General features: G+C 31.8%; 1 protein-coding gene across 1 annotated transcript in view; it reads right to left on the bottom strand.

Annotated features, from left to right (window-relative positions):
- Positions 1-5340: 5340 nt before the first annotated feature.
- Positions 5341-20804, bottom strand: part of LOC111699450 (serine/arginine repetitive matrix protein 2) — a 35514-nt gene continuing 20050 nt past the window's right edge. Inside the window, exons 8-14 of the mRNA XM_023470130.1 lie at positions 15840-15942; positions 13958-14087; positions 12437-12528; positions 10994-11058; positions 9980-10107; positions 7616-7761; positions 5341-5740 (exon numbers count right to left, since the gene is read on the bottom strand). Coding sequence (XP_023325898.1) covers positions 5615-5740; positions 7616-7761; positions 9980-10107; positions 10994-11058; positions 12437-12528; positions 13958-14087; positions 15840-15942 — 790 coding nt within the window. The 3' untranslated portion in view covers positions 5341-5614. The remainder of the gene's footprint in view (positions 5741-7615; positions 7762-9979; positions 10108-10993; positions 11059-12436; positions 12529-13957; positions 14088-15839; positions 15943-20804) is intronic.

Consider the following 20804-nt stretch of genomic DNA (forward strand, 5'->3'; position numbering starts at 1 on the left):
GAGGGATGAAGAGAAAGCTATGGTTGAAGGAAAAAATAAGAAAAGAATGTTAAGGGATGAAGAGAAAGCTATAGTTGAAAGAGAAAATAAGAAAACCATGTTGAGGGATGAAGAGAAAGCTATGGTTGAAGGAGAAAATAAGAAAACTATGTTAAGGGATGAAGAGAAAGCTATAGTTGAAAGAGAAAATAAGAAAACTATGTTAAGGGATGAAGAGAAAGCTATGGTTGAAGGAGAAAATAAGAAAACTATGTTAAGGGATGAAGAGAAAGCTATGGTTGAAGGAGAAAAGGGTCGAGTTAACATAGACACTAGAGACAGGTTAAACCAAGTTTTTGAAGTAAAACCCATTGTGAAAGAAGGGTTAAATCATGCAGTGAATTATGGCACAGAAAATTTAGTGCAACAGGAAGTAACAATTTTCTGTTCAGAATAAGAAGCAATATTAGTAACTATAAGTATAAGTCAGGAAAGATTAACCCGGTTATGTAATATGACAATCACTCCATTCCCAGTTATGAATAAGGAAGAAAAGATAGATAAAATAGGAAAGAAAACGGAGAAAATCCTTACTGTAAATCATATACCGGAAGCAGGAGAGAACGTGCCCATCCCGCTAGTAGTGTTAAATTAGTGAAAGTATGTGTAGAGGAGAACTGGAAAAAATGAGAAGCTTGTAAAATCCAAACTATAAGAAGAACAAGAAGCAGGCCGAAAATTAGTACTTCCGGAGAATGATTATAATTTGTCAGGCTGCAGCATACCAGCTATATACATGAAAAATCATAAAGATGAAGATAAAACACTGGCAGGAAAGATGAATGATACAAGAATCAGATTATCCTGCAGAAGAGAGTTGAAAGAGGAAGTAGTCAAAATGATTTTGGATAACTTTTTGGTTCTGGCGTTACATGTACAGATGTTACAGATGTATTAGAATGTGTCAAAAAAAAGAGATCAGAGAAGATTAACGTAGAATACCAGTTAGGCAATGAAGTAAAAATGAAGATTTAGAAGGGGATCAAGCGGAAATAGCTAAGGAGAGGTGGAAGTTTGCAGTATATCTGTCCGCTAACCACAGCATGAATCAAGAGAATAAGCATCATGATCAAGAGAAGAATCGATACCAAGAGAAGCATCATGATCTGGAGAAGCATTGAGATCTAGAGAAGCATCAAGATCAAGAGAAGCATCGAGAGCAAGATACGCATCAAGATCAAGAAAAGCATCAAGATCAAGATAGTCATCAAAATCAAGGGAAACATCAAGATCAAGAGAAGCATCAACATCAACAACAGCATCAGGAAAAGCATAAATATGAAGAGAAACATTGAGGGGTTAACGGTACGTTCCAAGCTGTTCCAAATTTAGTAAACAAACTGACAGATGCATATGTGAATCCTGCAGCTGCAAACAGCAGCATAAATACTGGAGACAGTACATAATACAGTGAAGACAGTGGAGCAGTTAATCCTAATCAACATAAATGTGAGTGTAAAGATTAACGAGATAGCTGAGACAGAATGAGAGCACAGCGTTCCTTGATGCCACCCCTTACCCCAAGAATCCTGCCGTACCAGATCAGATTTGTGTACCAATTCCCGTTTATCTGTACTAATGATAAATCAAAACAGCCAGAGAATTCCATGAAACCTGGCAAGTTCAATATAAGAACAATCATGTATAATCTACTTTTGGACGAGATATCAGAATGGAAACAAAACAAGAACAGATGTGGATTTGCTAAAAATGTAGAAAATAAAGGATAGATAACCCTATTTTTCAACACTCCCCCTCCCCATTTGTAAGAAATACCGTACAAAATCACATAGTTACACTTAGAAAAATCATATTGTACACTGTCTGTAAATCTAAATCAATAACTATGCAAACCTTCCTACGTCTGTAAATAACTATGTCAAACCTTTATTGTGATTAGCTTAACTATGTTGGTATTTAGTGACACAAAACTTGTAATTACTTCTATTAACTTTATCTGTAACCTAAAACCCAAAGTATATTCAGTGGGAATGTATTTTGATTACAGTGAGAGAGTAATTACTTCTTGTTTAGCGAACACAAAGCGTCCTGAATCACATTGGGAACTGGTAAAGAGATAGATTGTGTCCGGATTGACCTTGCTAGTAAAGAGATAGATCATGTCCGGATTGACATTGCTAGTAAAGAGATAGATCATGTCCGGATTGACCTTGATACTAAAGAGATAGATCATGTCCGGATTGACCTTGATACTAAAGAGTTAGATCATGTCCGGATTGACATTGCTAGTAAATAGATAGATCGTGTCCAGATTGACATTGACAGTAAAGCATTGGCACAGATAGGTATTGTCTTGATTGACATTGATAATAAAGTTATATTGAACTTATTAGTTCTTATGACTCGTAGACCAACGAGAGGGATTGAGTTGTACCTGGATTTATACGGGTCAAAACGAATTTATGGAGTAGGGAATTTGCTACAGGATCACTTTGTAGGGTGAGAACTAGTTTATATGTGAAGGAAGTATTCACTGTAGTTCTGCCAGCTTAATTCTGTTGCATAAAACGCGCTGGATCAACCGCATACTGGCTGACACAAGTAAACACTACACCAGGCAATCCTTGTACTGGTTTGGATCATGCAACGTTTGAACTTATGTGTATATGTAGCAAATATCATTGCAATCCCTATATTTGTTATCCTGAATATGCCTAGATATATTACGTTGTGCATTGTCCGTAACTCTAAATTGGATTATCATCAACCACGTAACATGATTAAAACATGTATTGTGATAGATTAACTACATTATTTCTATTCGCGCTAATCCTTTAAATATGTACATTAAACTGTAACTACGCTGTATATATATATCGACATAAAACATGTAAAGTAATTTGATTTACGTTAATTTGTAACATAGCTATCTAAAAAAAAATTAGTTAATATATAGTCTCCGACTAGATTAAAGTGAGAGATAAATCGGTTCGTGTTGAAACCAATACAAGCTGAGATCGTGTCCAATGGTTTGGCATTGATCTATTGCTAGCTAGTGTCCGTGTTGACATCCATAGATGAGGATATCTCATTTAAACATACGAGCAGAGATCGTTCCCATTGGTTTGGCATTGATCTATTACTAGCTAGTGTCCTTGTTGACATCGATAGCTGATGAGATTGTGCCCATTGGTTTGGCGTTGATGGATTAATAGCTGGTGTTCTTGTTGACATTGATAGCTGATGTGATCGCGCCCATTGGTTTGGTGTTGACTGAATACGAGCTATAGTGTCTGATTGACATCGATAGGTCATGAGATTGTATCTGGGTTAAATATTGATAGCTAAATGAAACAGAATTGTACCTGGATAGATACGGGTTCAAGGTTTATGGAGTAGGGCGTTTACTACATATACTCCGAATGGAGAACTTGTGAATTTTACCCTTCCCAAAACCTCCAGTGTGATTCTTAACCATGAGATAAAACTTTTTTGACTCTTTAGTTCTGATTTCATCTTAAAAACAGCAGTCATGAAAAATCAGACGGTTAAAGGCTTAAATCGTTAGCTTTTTTGTGAAAAAAAATGTTGAATGTAAATTAGATGCATACTTTGTGCATTTACCCCATACTTTCTTTTATGGGTTAAATATACTAATCTATTGTACAAAAGAGAGAAAAAAACTTTAAGCTGGGAATTTATTTGAGATTAAAAAAATCCTAATAATACAATTATAATAGTATAAGGAGGAAAATGCTTGATATCACAGTCACCTAAAACATATAAAGGGTTTAATTATAAAACGAGAATACAGAGGTTTACATTAGATAAAACATTGTTACAAAGAGCGAATCAATACTAAAATATAAATAATTGCAACAAAAAAAAGTTTCGCAAGTGTTTGGATATATAATAAATTGATATGTTTGAGCTTTATTATCAATTCGATTTCTTAAACTTAAAATTTAAAAGTTTTTAATTAAGTAAAAAAATACAGTTAGGACATTTATCTTTGGTATAACAGGAAGAAAAATTATTTTTTAAAAAGCTGTTTTTTTAAATACAAAAACTTGCATTTACTCTCAGAACAATGAGAAACAATGGAAATTTAAACCCCAGAGGAGTTATCCTTGGATCCTGAATCCCGAATTTCCACTGGTTTTAATCTCTCTGAGATGCATTTAAATCCCGAAGGAGTTAATCTTGGATCCCGAATCCCGAATTTCCATTTTTTCTTATCTTTCTGAGATACATTTAAACCCCAGAGGAGTTATCCTTGGATCCCGAATTTCCATTGGTTCTAATCTTTCTGAGATACATTTAAACGACAATGAAACCTTTATCTGTATTTTAATATTTGAACCTCAATGTTTATTTCTGGAATATTGCGCAATGGACAGAGGGCTGTAGATATGTAAATAATATGAAACACAAAACTAAACATTTATAAACATCATCTTTACATTGTATAAACAGAAATATAAATACATAGATTTTATGAAAACTTGATATTTGACATTTAAACCTGGACCATTTAGAATAAAAGAAATATTCAAATGGATAAACCAACATAATTGTTAGTATTCATAAAAAGATTCAAAACCATTCACCATTTACTGAGATTATTTTTTCAAAGTTTATAATCTTTTATTTTGGCAGGCTTTAACAGAAAGGCAACAAAAAAATTAAATTTAAAATGTTTGCAATCATTCTTTTGCAAATATAGGTTTGAATGGTAGTGTTTTGAATTATTGGTGTCACTCATTCGTCATTTATTAAGTTTTATAATATAATAGTGTTTTTTTATTTGTTCATGGAAAAAAATGTTAATTATGTAAATCATTGAATCATCATCTAATAATTAAGAAGTTGATACATGTGAACATAGAGCTGAACTCATTCTCTACTCACAGAGGGAGACAAATCTTTCCTTGGTTCATTCTTGGGGAATGTTGGTTAATCCCTTTACGAGGAGAGAATGAGATTAACTCATTCCTTCCATTTAAAAGTTTTCAGCTCTTCATGTTATTATTTAAAAATTGTTTATGCCAATTAAACATGAACAAAAAGATTATAGCCTTTGAATGTAAACTTGGTTTTTAAAATCCCAATAAAAGGAATTGAGTCGTTGAGCCACAAACTCTGATTTTCTAATCACTATATCTTAGCAATCAAATGTCGTAGACCTTAGATATTTTAAACCATGAATTCTGTTAAATTAATTAATCTAAGTTAATACATGTTAATAATAAATATATATATATATATATATATTTCTGTTATTTATTTAATATGTTTGTCTCAAACTTGTGAACTAATATATTATTTGATTTGATTTGATTTGAAGTTTGAAATATCGAAGTTTGCAATAATATTTATTTGGTTTTAAAAATACCAATTAAATAAATTGAGTGTTTATCAGGCACTCTGATTTCTCATTCCTATATCCAAGCAATCCAATATCGTCGTCGATAAATAATTAAAACTGTGAATTCTGTTGAATCCACTAATTTATGTCGGAAATATCGAAGATTTACGCGTACATCAGGCTGCAAAGATATAGGGATTACACAATTTTAGTTTACGGGTAAGATGTAACACAAAGTTTAAATATCTAGAGAACATGAAGGTTTTCACAGGATTTAGTAATACTGGCTTGTTTAGAGTGACACATTTTACTCAGAGCTTCTTTAACCATATTCAGTGTATACAAGGAGGAACAGCCATCAATCTTCTCCTTCTTAAATAAAAAGAAAATTTAGCTAGTTTTTTATATTTTTTTTCACAAAAATTACTGCATTCCATCTCATCATTTGCCAAGATTTTCTGCACTTAAATATACTGCAGACATTATTTTTTTTAATATTCAGCTGAGCAACAATTATTCCCTTTTCTGTCAGACAATTGGCATCGTTGAATTTGAGTTTTTTCATAAAAATTATTTCTGCAGCAATGGAAAAGAAGTACATTGACAGAATTAAACTTTTTAGGACTGAAAAACGATGATATCTACTTCCTACAGGGTGTCCCACGAAACATGACAGTAGCAAGACGACTTGAAGCTTGTTTTTGATCTTTAAATATTTTGCGACATTTATTCGTATAAACCTAATCACATGGGTGTATATTTTTCTGTTTGCAAAAATATGAGCTTGCATTGCAAGGAAAAAAGGAAGCGGAAAGGGAAGGGAAAAGGGAAGAGAATAGGGGGAAGAGGGAAGGGAAAAAGGGGAAGAGGGAAGGGAAAGGGCCAAAAGGGAAGGGAAAAGAGGCAAGAGGGAAGGGAAAACTTTTTTCGAAGTTTGCGTGATTTAAGTTTTAAGTGATTTGGAGAAAAAATATTATTCTGAAAAGGGGGTGGGGGGCAAAAAAGGAGTCTGACAACTAATATACACCCCTGCAAAAAAATCGCAAAAAAGCCCTAATCTTGGCATTTCCAAAATGTTGTCTGCCCTTTTTGAGCTTACAATATTACCGGAATTTTGTTCAGATTTCGTCAATTTTGATTTTAATTAATAAGATTAAAATCTGAACAAAAAATAGCACAAAAAAGGCAGATCACATTTTGGAAATACCTGGACTAAAAGAACTGCATGGTCATTGTTTAAAGAAACATGCATGTTAAAGTAGGTTGACGACTAAATGTCACAAATATATTCAAAGATTAAAGACGACTTTCAAGTCGTCTTTCTACTATCATGTTTCGTGGGACACTGTGTACTTGACTGCAGGCAGAGTTTAAAGAATTTGAGCCTTGGTTTAAATTAAAGCCGCGGCTCAAACATGGTTGGTTTCACTTTATGAATCAAAAATGGAATTCCTAAATTGGAAGCTGACTGAAAACCCTTTAAACCAGCTGAAACATTTTACTCTTGACAAATTATAATGTTTTCTTTATCAAGTACTTGGTACAGTGTCATGATTAGGTTATTTTCCCCCGTTTTAAAAGTAATAAACTCATTGTTAGATGATTAATCACTCTATTTAATTTCGTCTTCCTTGTTCAGAAGTTTTATTATTAAATAATGATTTAAAAATGGTTTAGAAATATTGCAGGAGTTACAAGGAATATATAAAGGAATAATGATTTAAAAATGGTTTAGAAATATTGCAGGAGTTACAAGGAATATATAAAGCAATAATGATTTAAAAATGGTTTAGAAATATTGCAGGAGTTACAAGGAATATATAAAGGAATAATGATTTAAAAATGGTTTAGAAATATTGCAGGACTTACAAGGAATATATAAAGGAACTTGTTCTAACTCTAAAGGCTAGGACTGAGGAAAATTGAAAATAAAGTTAAATCGTTTTTAGTGCTTTTATAGAAAAGTTTTTTCTCACACAATGGAATACATTTTATGGTTCGTTTATTCCCAGTTAATTCTTAACTTTATTAGAACTTGCTTATAGATGTACTTTTATCTATTTAATAAAACAAGACATTTGTATACATGTTCCCTATAGCTGGACACTCATGTGTGACATAGGCTAAAAATATTCGATTTTCTCAACATTTAAAAAAAGAAAAAAATCCACTGGCAACACAGGGCCCGTCAGCTAGTAAAATATATTTGTAATGTCAACATTTTTTGGAAAACAATGCGAGAACTACCTTAGTTTGAGGTGCTGGTGTTCCTTCTTGATGCCTGAGAAGGATTTGTTTAAGAATACCAACCAGGAGTTCATCAACGTTATGCTTCAATCCTGCACTTGTCTCAATAAACTTAGCGTTGTAGGAACACGCCAGCTGCTTACCCTCTTAACAAATAGAAACATTGGTTTTTTATTTTATTTTTTATTTATTCTAGTCGTGCCTCGTGGTTTCATATCATTACAAACTGAAAGGAAGTGCTCACTCTTCTTGTGACTTCTCTCTTTAAAGAACTGTAAGGGTAATTCAAGTGACCTCCCATGCAAAGAGTGCAAAGTGTACAACGGTCCTTCTCAAACTTTGACTGTTCATTGAGTAAAGATAGCTCTGTTTGAATCTCTTTTAAACCACTTGAATTCCTTTAAAACGCGGAGTACGCTCGTATAGTGTGAACTCAATACAGCAAGTTAAACTACTCCTTCTGCACTGGTACAGCTTAATCTTGGCGATGAAAAGGTTTGTTAAAAAAGTCGTAACTCGTACCCAGTACCCAGTTAAACTTCACAGTGTCCCAACCTTGTCTTACACATTTGTACAGGGCGAGAAGAAAAAAGTGTGGTAAATGAAAAAAAGCTTTGAAGAAAACAACGTTAATCCTCTTTCGAAAATCACCTTTTGTAAACTACCTTTCGAAAATCACCTTTCGAAAATTACCTTTCAAAAACTACCTTGCGAAAGTCACCTTTCGAAAACTACCATACACAAACTACTTTTCGAAAATTACCTTTCAAAAACTATCTTTCGAAAATTACCTTTTGAAAACTTCCTTTCGAAAATCATCTTTAGAAAACTACCTTTTTGAAAACTGCCTTTTGAAAACTACCTTTCGAAAACTAGCTTACTAAAATTACCTTTCGAAATCATTACGTTAAAAAAGAATTTCTAAAAAATGTCGGTAATTGGCACACACAAAGATATTATAATTATTTCAGTTGAACTAAAACTTATTTAACTGCGTCATTTTTTCAAGATAACCTGAGAAGTTTTGAAATAAGATCTTAAGAGCTCATGATGACAGTTTATGATTGAACAGGGAAATGAGAAAATATTTAAGGAAATTAGAAAAGGTTTTACAAATTTTTTGAAAATGCCAAATTAAAGTTAAATATGCCAATTTCCGTTTTAAACATACATTTTTAAAGAGAGTTTGATCGGGTTTCTTTTTTATTTAACTCATTATTTATTCATTTTTGTATGGAACTAAGGATGGGACTTTAATGATGACCAAAAATCTTTAAAAAATAGAACAATTAAAATTTGGTAATTTGCACTAAAAATAGTAATTAAATTACTGTTCAACGAGAGAAAAGAAAAACATGTGAACCAAAACTGTTTGTAAAAAGTATGTATAAATTCTGTACAGTCGTCTCTGAAGTCTCATCCTATTTTGAGTAACCAGTGTCTAAGGTATATTCCCGAAAAGCTTGCTTGCACGCACTATACAGAGACATTTTTATTTTAGTTTTAAACTAAAATATAAATTTTCAAAAATATTGATCATTCCATTAAAAAGAATAAGGTTCCCAAAGGACTAAAGACGACTTTTTAAAATGGTCCAGATTTGTTAATTGATACTCTGTGTATTATATTAACAATTATACTGCTGACTTCAATATAACTGTCAGCAAAGCGAAGCTTACTTAATTCTAAGTAAATACTAAGAGGTTTACAAGGAATTAAACAAGTGGACAAAGAGAAAAGAGAAAAAGAAAATAAGAAAGAAATTAGAAAAATGTGAAATAGAGCTTACAGACGTCATTTCTATTCATAATTTTTCAATATTAACGCCTAGTCATTATGTTATACATTAAAAAGGACTTCTGGATTAAGAAGGTTTTACGTATTTTTATATTTTTTATGTTCAGAGGCCGAATTTAAAGAATTTGAGTTTCTTTATCATACTCTTACCCTGATGAGTAACTTGTCTTATCCTTACCCTGACGAGTAACATGTCTTAGCCTTATCCTAATGAGTATTTTCTTGATCTTACCCTGCATGAGTAACATGTCTTATTCTTACCTTGATGAGTAACTTGTCTTATTCTTACCTTGATGAGTAACTTGTCTTATACTTACCCTGATGAGTAACTTGTCTTATCCTTACCCTGATGAGTAACTTGTCTTATCCTTACCCTGGCGAGTAACATGTCTTAGCCTTATCCTAATGAGTATTATCTTGATTTTACCTTGATGAGTAACATGTCTTATTCTTACCTTGATGAGTAACTTGTCTTATCCTTACCCTGATGAGTAACTTGTCTTATCCTTACCTTGATGAGTAACTTGTCTTATCCTTACCTTGATGAGTAACTTGTCTTATCCTTACCTTGATGAGTAACTTGTCTCCCTCTCTCCATATCCACTTTGTTACCGACCAATATCAAGGATTTACTAGAAGTATATCCTTGTTGGTAGAGATACTCCAGGTTCTCCTCTGTATGCTGGAAACTCAACCTGGAGCAAAATTTAAAATCCGCTGTTTTACAAGAACCGTCAAGTGTTCTAATTTACATCATTTACAACATCAGATTGCAAAGATATAGGGATTAAAAAGACTAAATTACTTTGGATTGAATTTCCAGCGTGTGTTTATTGATTGTAAAACAAATTAGCGTTGTAATTGTTATGATGAATGCTAATATATTTAATCATGTCTTCTTTTATAAGTGAATAATGGCTTTGTTGACAGCCAATACTTAAACGACATAATTATTTATCATTATTGCTGTTTAAAACTTTCTTTTGTTATATTTAAAATACAAATTTTGTATTCACAATGCGACCTAAGTAAATAAAAGAAATTAAGTTTATCAAGAATATATATTTTGTCGATCCTGAAAACGATTATTTCTTTTAAAAGATATAAAACTCTCATTTTATACTTAATTTAATTTTATGGAACTTTTTAAACATAAACCATCATTATAGAACCGAAATTTTGTCATTGGTTTTTCTCAATTTTTTTGAAGAATTTTATATAGGTCAGCAAGATTAAATATTTACTGAAACTTTTAAATGCAAAACTCGTTATCTTTATCGAGATTGAATTTGTTTAAAATTTGATCCCTTTTTGTATTTAAAACTTCAACCTATTTCTTGAATATCAATAAACAAGCTTAATAACCCAGCTTTGGCTGGAGTTTTCTCTTTTAAAGCTGAAACAACTAAACTCATACTAAACCAAGCTAAGAACACTTCCGTGCTTTTAACAAGTTCCCCAATTAAAATTTGAGGCAAATCGGTCAATGTGTTAGTGAGTTTTAATCGAACATACAAACAAACATACACCCAAACATAGATTACAACTTACTATATATAAATAAGAATGAAGACGATCTACCTGTCTGTAACTGAGTATACAACGGTGACGGAATGGGGTTCGTAGGTAGCTAGCGTATTTTCAACCTGGAATACGGAAGAAGTTAAATTAAGGCATTAGCCCACGGAAGTTAAGTGCGCATGCCGTAATGAATTATAAGACAGAGAAAAATCCAGTTCTAGCCGCGGTGCTCGGCCCCCTAGCCTGTTCTAGTCGCAGTGTTCGGCCCAGTGGCTTAACCTAACCTGAACCTAAAATATATACTAATCTCTCTCTTCTTGTAATTTAACGCACCAAGTGCACGTAACTTCCTTGGGCAACCACCTTAAATAATTAGATGTGCCATGGGAATCAGAAAAAAAAACATTTCAAAAATGTTCGATTTTCAATTCTTCTAAATTACACTTACGACGAATTTTTTATAGGAAAATTTCTTGTTTTTGGTTTATTGCGTCGATAGTAGATTAAAAGTTTAAATTATTTTGCTGGATGGTGTGCTGGTATCGGAGAGTGTAAATACAGGATTTCCGGTATTTTCAAATCCGGAAATAATTTTTTCCAAATAGAAAACAAACGGTTCAGCCTTGTGGTCCTTTCTCCTTTATGGCAGCGATTAACTAACATCTACTCAAAAATACTTAAATATCTTTTTTAGTTTTTTGCTTTTATTTTTCAATGAAAACGTGTATGGAACTATACATGGGTGGAGACTGACTCTGACAAAGTGACTTATATGTCCCATCATGGAAAGTCAACAAAGGTTCAGTCTTGATTGATCTTTTTATTGATATTTAGGTTTTGTGTGAAAGACACCTGATCTAATTCTTCTATAAAAACACTTGAAATTGTTAACTTAGAAGGTTGGTCAACTAAATTGAAAAACTATATTTTCACATCTTATAATATTGGACTAAATTCTCACAATGAAATATGAGACCTCGAAAGAATTTAAGTCTTTGCCACAAGCTCAAATTTGCTAAGCTCTATATCTTAACAACCTGATGGTGTAAACATTTGATATTTCAGACTTAGACTATTTGATTTAACAGAAATCAGAATTCATACAACGTTTGAAATATCTAAAGTCCACGACATTGGATGGCAAAGATATGGGATTAGAAAATCATAGTTTGTGACTATAATTCCTTTCTAAAAATGCAGAATTTCAACATTAGGTTAAAAAAACGCTGTTGAGTGAAATCTTCGCATAAGGAACGCAGCCTCCCCCCCTCCTACACACTCAAAGCTTTTCTAAGTAGATAAACTGATTACAACCCTCAAACTCTAATTTTCTAATCCTATGGTGGAAGCCATAATCCTTTGATATTTCAAAATATAAATTTTATACATAAATCAAATAGTTAAAGTTTGCAATATCAAGGTTTTTCTCATTAGGTTGCAAAGATGAGGGAATAGAAAATTAGAGTTTAAGCCGAGTGATCAGTTCCTTTATTAAGAACTGACCGACATTTCATTAGCTGGATGATCTATGAAGGTCAACTCAGCCTCCTGTCCGTCCAGGTCAATACAAACACTCTTCTCACCATACTCCTCATCTACAATATATAAGCACTAGGCTTAAAGGGACTGTACGCGTAATTTCAAGTGACCTCCATGCAAAGATAGCAATGTTTGATTCACAACTGTACCCTTCAAGTTTTGTTTGATCTGATATTATTTAGATATTCTTGTTTAGAATTTTGTATTTTTTCAATTTTGATTTCTTTACAAAAGTGGCTACTTCAGGAAAACATATAGGAATCATCGGAATTAAGCACTTTTAAACCTAGAAAACGACAATATCTTCAACATTTTTGGTCAGATAAAGGTTCAAGGGTACTGCTGTGAATATGGATGGCATTAGCTATATTTGTTTTACAGAAATTTATAATGTTTTAGACTTTTAAAAGGCTACGACAGTATGAGAAGCTTCCAACATTGTAAAACTTTATTTCGTAAAGGTTTGCTTTTATCAAACATGCAAATCCTAGAAGAAAATTTAAGACAAAAACGATCGTTTTTGGGTTTCTAAAACTATATTTTTGGTTCGTTTTTGCCTTATATTTTCACCTATTTAACAAATCTACAGAATACAATTTTAAATCGTTAGACCCTTCTCAGACTGTCGCAAAACCTTTAAAAGTCTAAAAATATTAAAAGTTTCTGTAAAATGAATATAGCTATTGCCCATCGCAATACCATCTTTGCACGGAGGGTCAATTGAACTTACCTTTAAATAACGAATTATAGTAATAATAAAGCAATTGAGTCTTTGGAACAAAATCAAATATTTAAACCTTAATATCTTCAGAACTCGATGTTGTAAACCTTTGATATTTCAAACTCAGATTATTTGATCTAACAGAATTCATAGTTTGAGATATCTAAGGTCTGCAACATTTGGTTCCGAAGATATAGTGATTAGAAAATGAGAGTTTGTGGCAAAGACTCAATTCCTTTCTTATCCCAAATCTATTATTTATTAGTAACTACAAATTTTTGGAATATTTTGTTTCATTGGCGAATTTTCAAAATATAATATAAACCAAAATGTTTATCGGGATTTTTTTCAACTTTGACCGACCATAAGGACTGCATTCCCTTTTTATGATATTCATTTACGTTTTAAATTGAAAGTTTTGAAACGTAAAAAATTGATTTAATAAAATTGAATCGAATCTCAGTAAAACATAGATTAAATGAAAAGAGCATCATTATAGTTTGGCATTTCTCAATCATTAAATTTTACTAAAAATTAAAGTTGTTTTTCTTGTCAAATGTCAAATAAGAAGTTTTCCTTGTGCATTAAAAAATTCGATCAAATATCAAATGTCGCATCTATAAAATGTCTTAAAAATTATTTAACTTCCGAAAAATTCCTACTAGCTTTAGTTTTTAATGCATTTCTAGCAATTACTATTATGTATATAAAATATATGTAAATAAAAGAGCTGTTTTTCTACTAATCTAAATATTTAAGCTAACCTAAGGAAGCATCGTATGTATTCATAAAGTCTGAAGTGAGACATTGTGAGACTAGAGATGTTTTGCCAACAGCTGCAGCGCCGATAATACAAACTCTGTATTTAGGAATCACCCTGTCAACTAATTCAACCTGAAACATTAAACACTTGAAGGTGGATTAAACAAACTTTCATTACTCTAATTAAATTAACCAGTGAACTAATTCAATGAAATGTAAGAATTAGTTAAACTTGGTTCTTTCTAATCCCATATCTTTGAAACCAGAGCTGGGAACAGAATTCATAGTTTGAAATGTCAAAGGTCTACGATATTGGGGTTATATAAAAGTTTGGTGCGAGAACTCCGTTCCTTTAGTATAGATTTGAAAATTATATCAAGAGCTTTATATACCTACAACCCGATCATGAATTATACCTACTATCTGATCATGCACTATACCTACTACCTGATCATGAACTATACCTACTATTTGATCATTTACTACACCTACGTCCTAATCATGCACTATATCTACTATCTGATCATGAACTTTACCTACTTCCTAATTATGCACTACACCTACTACCTGATCATGAACTATACCTACTACTTGATCACGAACTATACCTACTAACTTAACATGAACTATATCTTCTACCTGATCATGAACTATATATACTACCTGATCATTAACTATACCTACTACATAATCATGAACTTTATCTTCTACCTGATCATGAACTATATATACTACCTGACCATTAACTATATCTCATACCTGATCATGAACTATACCAACTATCTGATAATGAACTATACCTTCAACTTGATAATGAACTAAACATACTACCTAATCATGAACTTTACCTACTACCTGATCATGAACTATACCAACTATCTGATCATGAACTATACCAACTATCTGATCATGAACTATACCTACCACCTGATCATGAACTTAACCTACAACCTGATCATGAACTATACCTACTTCCTGATCATGAACTATATCTCCTACCTGATCATGAACTATAACTAATACCTGATCATGAACTATACCTACTACTTGATCTTGAACTATATCTTCTACCTGATCATGAACTATATATACCACCTGATCATTAACTATATCTCATACCTGATCATGAACTATACTAACTATCTGATCATGAACTATACCTACTACTTGATAATGAACTAAACATACTACCTAATCATGAACTTTACCTACTACCTGATCATGAACTATACCGACTATCTACTCATGAACTATGCCAACTATCTGATCATGAATTATACCTACCACCTGATCATGAACTAAACCTACAACCTGATCATGAACTATACCTACTACCTGATCATGAACTATACCTTCTTTCTGATCATGAACTATACCTACTACCTGATTATGAACTTTACCTATTACCTGATCATAAAATACCTACTAACTGATCATGAACTCTACCTTTTACCTAATAATGATCTTTACCTACTACCTGATCATGAACTAAACCTACTATCAGATCATGAACTATACCTACTCATGATAATGAACTATACCTACTACCTGATCATTCACTATACCTACTATCTGATCATGAACTATACCTACTATCTGATCATGAACTATATCTCTTACCGGATCATGAACTATACCTATTATCTGATCAGAAACTATATCTCCTACCTGATCATGAACTATACCTACTAACTGATCATAAACTATACCAACTATCTGATCATGACCTAAATCTCCTACCTGATCATGAACTATATCTCTTTTCTGATCATGAACTATATCTCCTACCTGATCATGAACTATACCTACTATCTGATCATGAACTATACCTACTACCTGATCATGAACTATATCTCCTACCTGATCATGAACTATATCTCCTACCTGATCATGAGATGAAGGTGAAGGACTGATCCTACTGGAGAGAGAGTTTGATGATATAGGGTTTGGAGAAGGACAAGCACTGCTGCAACCAGGGGAACCAGCTCTAATACCAGAAATACCATTATTTATATGTTTTTCATAATATCAGTTTTATTATTCAAGGACTAAAGTTTTGGTTTATGTAATATCATTTAATACTCCATTCATAGAGTGGCATGTCCGATTAACTACACGGTGACCTTATAACCTTTCTTTAGAAAGGAATAATCCTTTTCTGTATTTAAGGGGCTGTAAAGGAAAAATGAAAGGGTATAGGATGAAACCGGAGAATCTCAGGAGTTGAACGATACATATAAAACAGCTATCTGATGTTCCTGTCTCGAGAAATTGATAAAAAAACTGTGTCAAATTTATACGAAAATTCATATATATGCAATTTTGTATAAGAATTGTAGTATTAAACAGATCATATTTAACAAATACGTAACCAATCTGTAAACGATTATATTCCACAGGAGCTTGAGAATCTCAGGTTTGCTCATATTACAATTTTTTTAATTTTTGTTTTGCATTTTTAATAGATATAATTGATAATATAATTACATATAGTCCGTATAGTCCGTATTACATCACCAGAACTTCAGCCAATGGCAGTGCAGTATCGTTGTCAAGTTATACATACCGAAATCACGTGACCAGTATACTGCACTGCGATTGACTGAAGTTCTAGTTTTATATATACAGTTTTATATCAATTTCTCGAGACAGGAACATCGGATAGATGTCTTATAGGTATCGTTCAACTCCTGAGAGTCTCAGGTTTCATCCTATACCCCCTTTCATTATTCCTATACAGTCCCTTTAACTTTTTTTTGTATTGCGGTTCTGTTTAATCACACCTTCCTCATTTTTTAATGTGATGAAGTTTTAAAACGGTACCGTTATTAATCAGACAGCCAACTTACTAACGCATGATTGCTTGAAATTATGCCACAAGTCCATTTAATTATGTTATTTTTTAATTTATGTTTTGAACAACTTTAATTCTGTTTTTATTTGAGTATTAAAGTTTGTGAATAATATTTGTGTGCATAATGTTACTAAATTGTATTATATTGAGGTGTACACCGTGAATACACCTAGTCGAGAATATAATTAGAAAACATTAATAACCCTGTCGAGTAAAGGGGATATTAATATTATGCAGAATAATCTAATATTTATGTTTCAATCTAATAAACTTCACTAAAAACATTAAAAAGTAAAAATAAAACGTTTAATGGGGAAAACTTAATAAAAAACCTAATGAAAAGTATTGTTCTGCAAATGTTTGAATATTTTATAAGACTGTGTGGGAAAAAAGGGAGCTCTTCAAGCTGTTTATATCCGTGTATAAATACTGAATACATATTTGAACAAAATAAATATATTTTATAATAATATCTACTACATGCAGGCTCTAGCCTGTATCAACTTCTGTTTTAAAATTAAGCACTGGCGCTTTGAATGAGAAACAAAAGTAGAAGCGCGCACAAAAATAGTAAAACCTTTTAGAAATGCAAATGGTACATTTTCCCCCTTTTTTTGTCCCCTTTGCTAGCCCTTTCTTTCAAAGAACAATATTAAAAATAGAGATATATTCTAAAGACTGTATATTATATTTTTACAAGAGAAAACAATATATCCCCTAATTTTTTCCTTTAAAACTGTTTCAATAATAATATGCATGGATTTTATTTGCCTTCAAATTTTGCCTAGCTCAAAACTACCAGAATTATTTTTTCACTAAATTTTCGAAAAGATAATAAATTATTTGTTTGTCACTAAGTTAATTAAGGGGAGTGTTCGCGAAAAATTAAAGGGGGTATAGACTTACTGCGATAAAAAAGCGCTTTTGATCGCTACTAATCTTATATCAACTATTATACGAATGCGTCGAAAAATAATCGATGACTATTGTTTCTAATATCTGAATGATTTGTTCGGAATTAAATTGATTTGTTTACGATCCGAGTTGAATGTTGCATCTTTCTGAATTTGTATGGATACTACGTTCTTCGGTATTAGTCGTTTTTAACAATTTTCTCCTTAAAGACACAACAGATAGAAGTAAGACTAGTAGGGATCAAAAGCGCTTTTTATCGCATTAAGCCTATACCCCCTTTCATTTATCGCGAACACTCACTTTAAAAGAACAGTAAGCGTGATTTGAATTAACACTTCTTGCAAAGATAGCAATATCAGATTCACAACGGTACCCGTAATCGTTTTGTATGATCAACTATTAATTAGATATCAATGTTTATCATTTCAAAACTGATTATTTTTAATTGTGGTTTCTCAAAGTGACTTAAGTATTTATACTGAAGTGTAACATACTCATCTTTATTCTTTGCGTGGAGGTTAACTTGAAGTTACGCATACCATCCCTTTCCGAGATAGGACGATAATAAATCAACGATTGTACTTCGTTAAAAAAGTTTATTATTTTTTTAATGAAGTTTATATATTTAAAAGTCATTTATTTTTTCTCCAAACTTTCAATTAGTAGTTTTTAGCTTTTAGTAGAAAAATATCTATTGAAAGTCCTTCAATAACAAATCAATTCTTGATAAAATAATCAATTTATTTCTTGAAACTCTCATTTCATATATTTAAATCAAATATTTTTCTGAGGATTAAAAAGATTTAACTTGTTTCACATATTATGTATTTAAATGAAACATTATTATCTGAAACCTATATAAGATGAATAAATAGATATATATATATTCATACTGAAGATTGCATAAAGCATGAAACACTTTGGTTAAAAATAGCATTACATAAAAAAATTTTTGCGTTTCCACTGCTCTAAATACATATCTATATATGTAAAGTTGTAATCTCTGTTTGTCTGTCTGTTTGTTTGTCCGATTATAACTCATGAACCCCTGGACCGATTTTCCCCAAATGTTTATAAGGGAACTCAGTAGGTCCACGGGAATATTCTTAGACTGGTTTTGAGATTCTAAGTTCAATGATTTTACTTTTAAAGGAAAAAATAGCTAAAATCGTAATTTCAGACAACGCGCGGGCAACCGGTGGGACTTACTATGACTACCCTAGGTAACGCTGGGTTCCCCACGCTAGTATTGTATAAACATCATACAGTAAAAAATGATCATGCAGTACAAAAAAAGGGCTCCATGCAAGCAAACAAAAAACGCGATGGAAAAATTCTGGTTTAGTGTATTTTTTATAAAAATTTCTATCTTTTAAGTTTTCAACAACTCTGAACTAAAAAGAAAAGTTTAAACTAAATAGTTTTGAATATTTAAGGAGCACAGAATATTTTTCATTTTGACCAAAATCATGCAAAAAAAAGCAAAAGTGTTAATATTCAAATTTTATGCTCTTTTTTATTAGTTTAGTGCTATAGAAAGCACAAAATATAATAAACCAATAAAAATTATAAGGCCGCGAACCATGATGATAAAATGTCATATTGTCTAAAAAAGATGTCCTGCCTATGCAGTGTGCCGTGTGCAGTGTGCAGTGTGCATGTGTGTACAATAATAATAAAAATATAATATTCTAAAACTTTTTACAAGTTAAAACTTAAGTTTGAGAATACCTAAACATTAAACATCTAGCTAAAGTAGGATGCAAGCCGGATTATTCATCAGAGTTTATTTACAATCCATTCAAAATATGATGAATGGTCCTTTTATTGCTATCTATCTATCTATGTTAGTAAACCTTATGATTGCAATTGTATCATCTTCATCATCTTCCTCCTCCTCCTCCCTCTGCTCCTCCTCCTCCCTGTCCTCGTCGTCGGAGGCTAGGGAAGCGAGGGACCAGCATGCGCTGCACAGTGCACATGTTATACAACATCAAGCACAAGATGAATTAGGGTTCAGGGTTAGGGTGGTGTTAGGTACTTTCACAACTTTCTCATTAGTAAATTTTTTGTATGAAAATGAACCAATGTTACCGAAAACGGATGAAACTTTACTAACGAATTAACACTTTTTACTTATTTTGATTTCCGAGGTTTATTTTGTTCTTCTACAAGTGTTAAAATGATATATTAAATAATCTTGCAAAGACAAGTTTGCCATATGCTAGAAACAAAAATGCGAGGAAAAAATATTTCAGTCGTCTCTGAAAACCATGGGAAACCATGTAGGTTACATTTTCTTGTCTATAGTAAAGGTAAAAAAACTGCGGCTAGGATTTTTACAGAAAAGAAAAATGTAACTTAGGAAAATCCCATTGGGAAAGTATCTTAAATGGATCGCATTGAATAAACACTTAAAAAACGTTAAGCAATAATTCTACTTTCTTCAAATTAAAAAAGAAAATTTTGCAAAGCTGATTTGCAAAACTACGTTGACCGCTAAACTGCACAAGTTCTAGAATAAACAATAATGCAATTTACATGTTTCAAAACATTAAAAAAAGCAAATATTAGAAACCTTTCTAATAAAAACTTTTATCTAATTCATCCAATTTTTAGTGACCCTCCATTTATAGATTGTCATGTCCGATTCACTACAGTACCATTTACAACGATGAGTAAAAAAAGAGGAAGATATCATCGTTTTTCTAACTTCACTTCAATTAAATTCAACACTTTCCTATTAATTCACAAATAATATTTTTAGAAAGACTTCAATATAAGTAATTAATTTTTACGAGGAAAAAGAATTTCAAATTAGGTCTGATCCGGCCCTTTAAATCAAAATTAATTAAGAAGTATTAAGTAAAAGTCTATTCACAAAAATTAAAATTAAGAGTTACTCCATTAATATATTCATGTATCACACTCATCACTTGGTATATATTTCTTTGCAAATAAATCTTTATAATAATAAAAGATACAAATTCAATTTTTGGATTGCAGATAAATTGGGTTTTATTTCACAGAAAACGTGCATTGTGCAATGTGAACATCCATTTTCAAAGTTTTTTACTTAT

Source organism: Eurytemora carolleeae, unplaced genomic scaffold (assembly GCF_000591075.1).
Source record: "Eurytemora carolleeae unplaced genomic scaffold, Eaff_2.0 scaffold25, whole genome shotgun sequence".
Lineage (NCBI taxonomy): Eukaryota > Metazoa > Arthropoda > Copepoda > Calanoida > Temoridae > Eurytemora > Eurytemora carolleeae.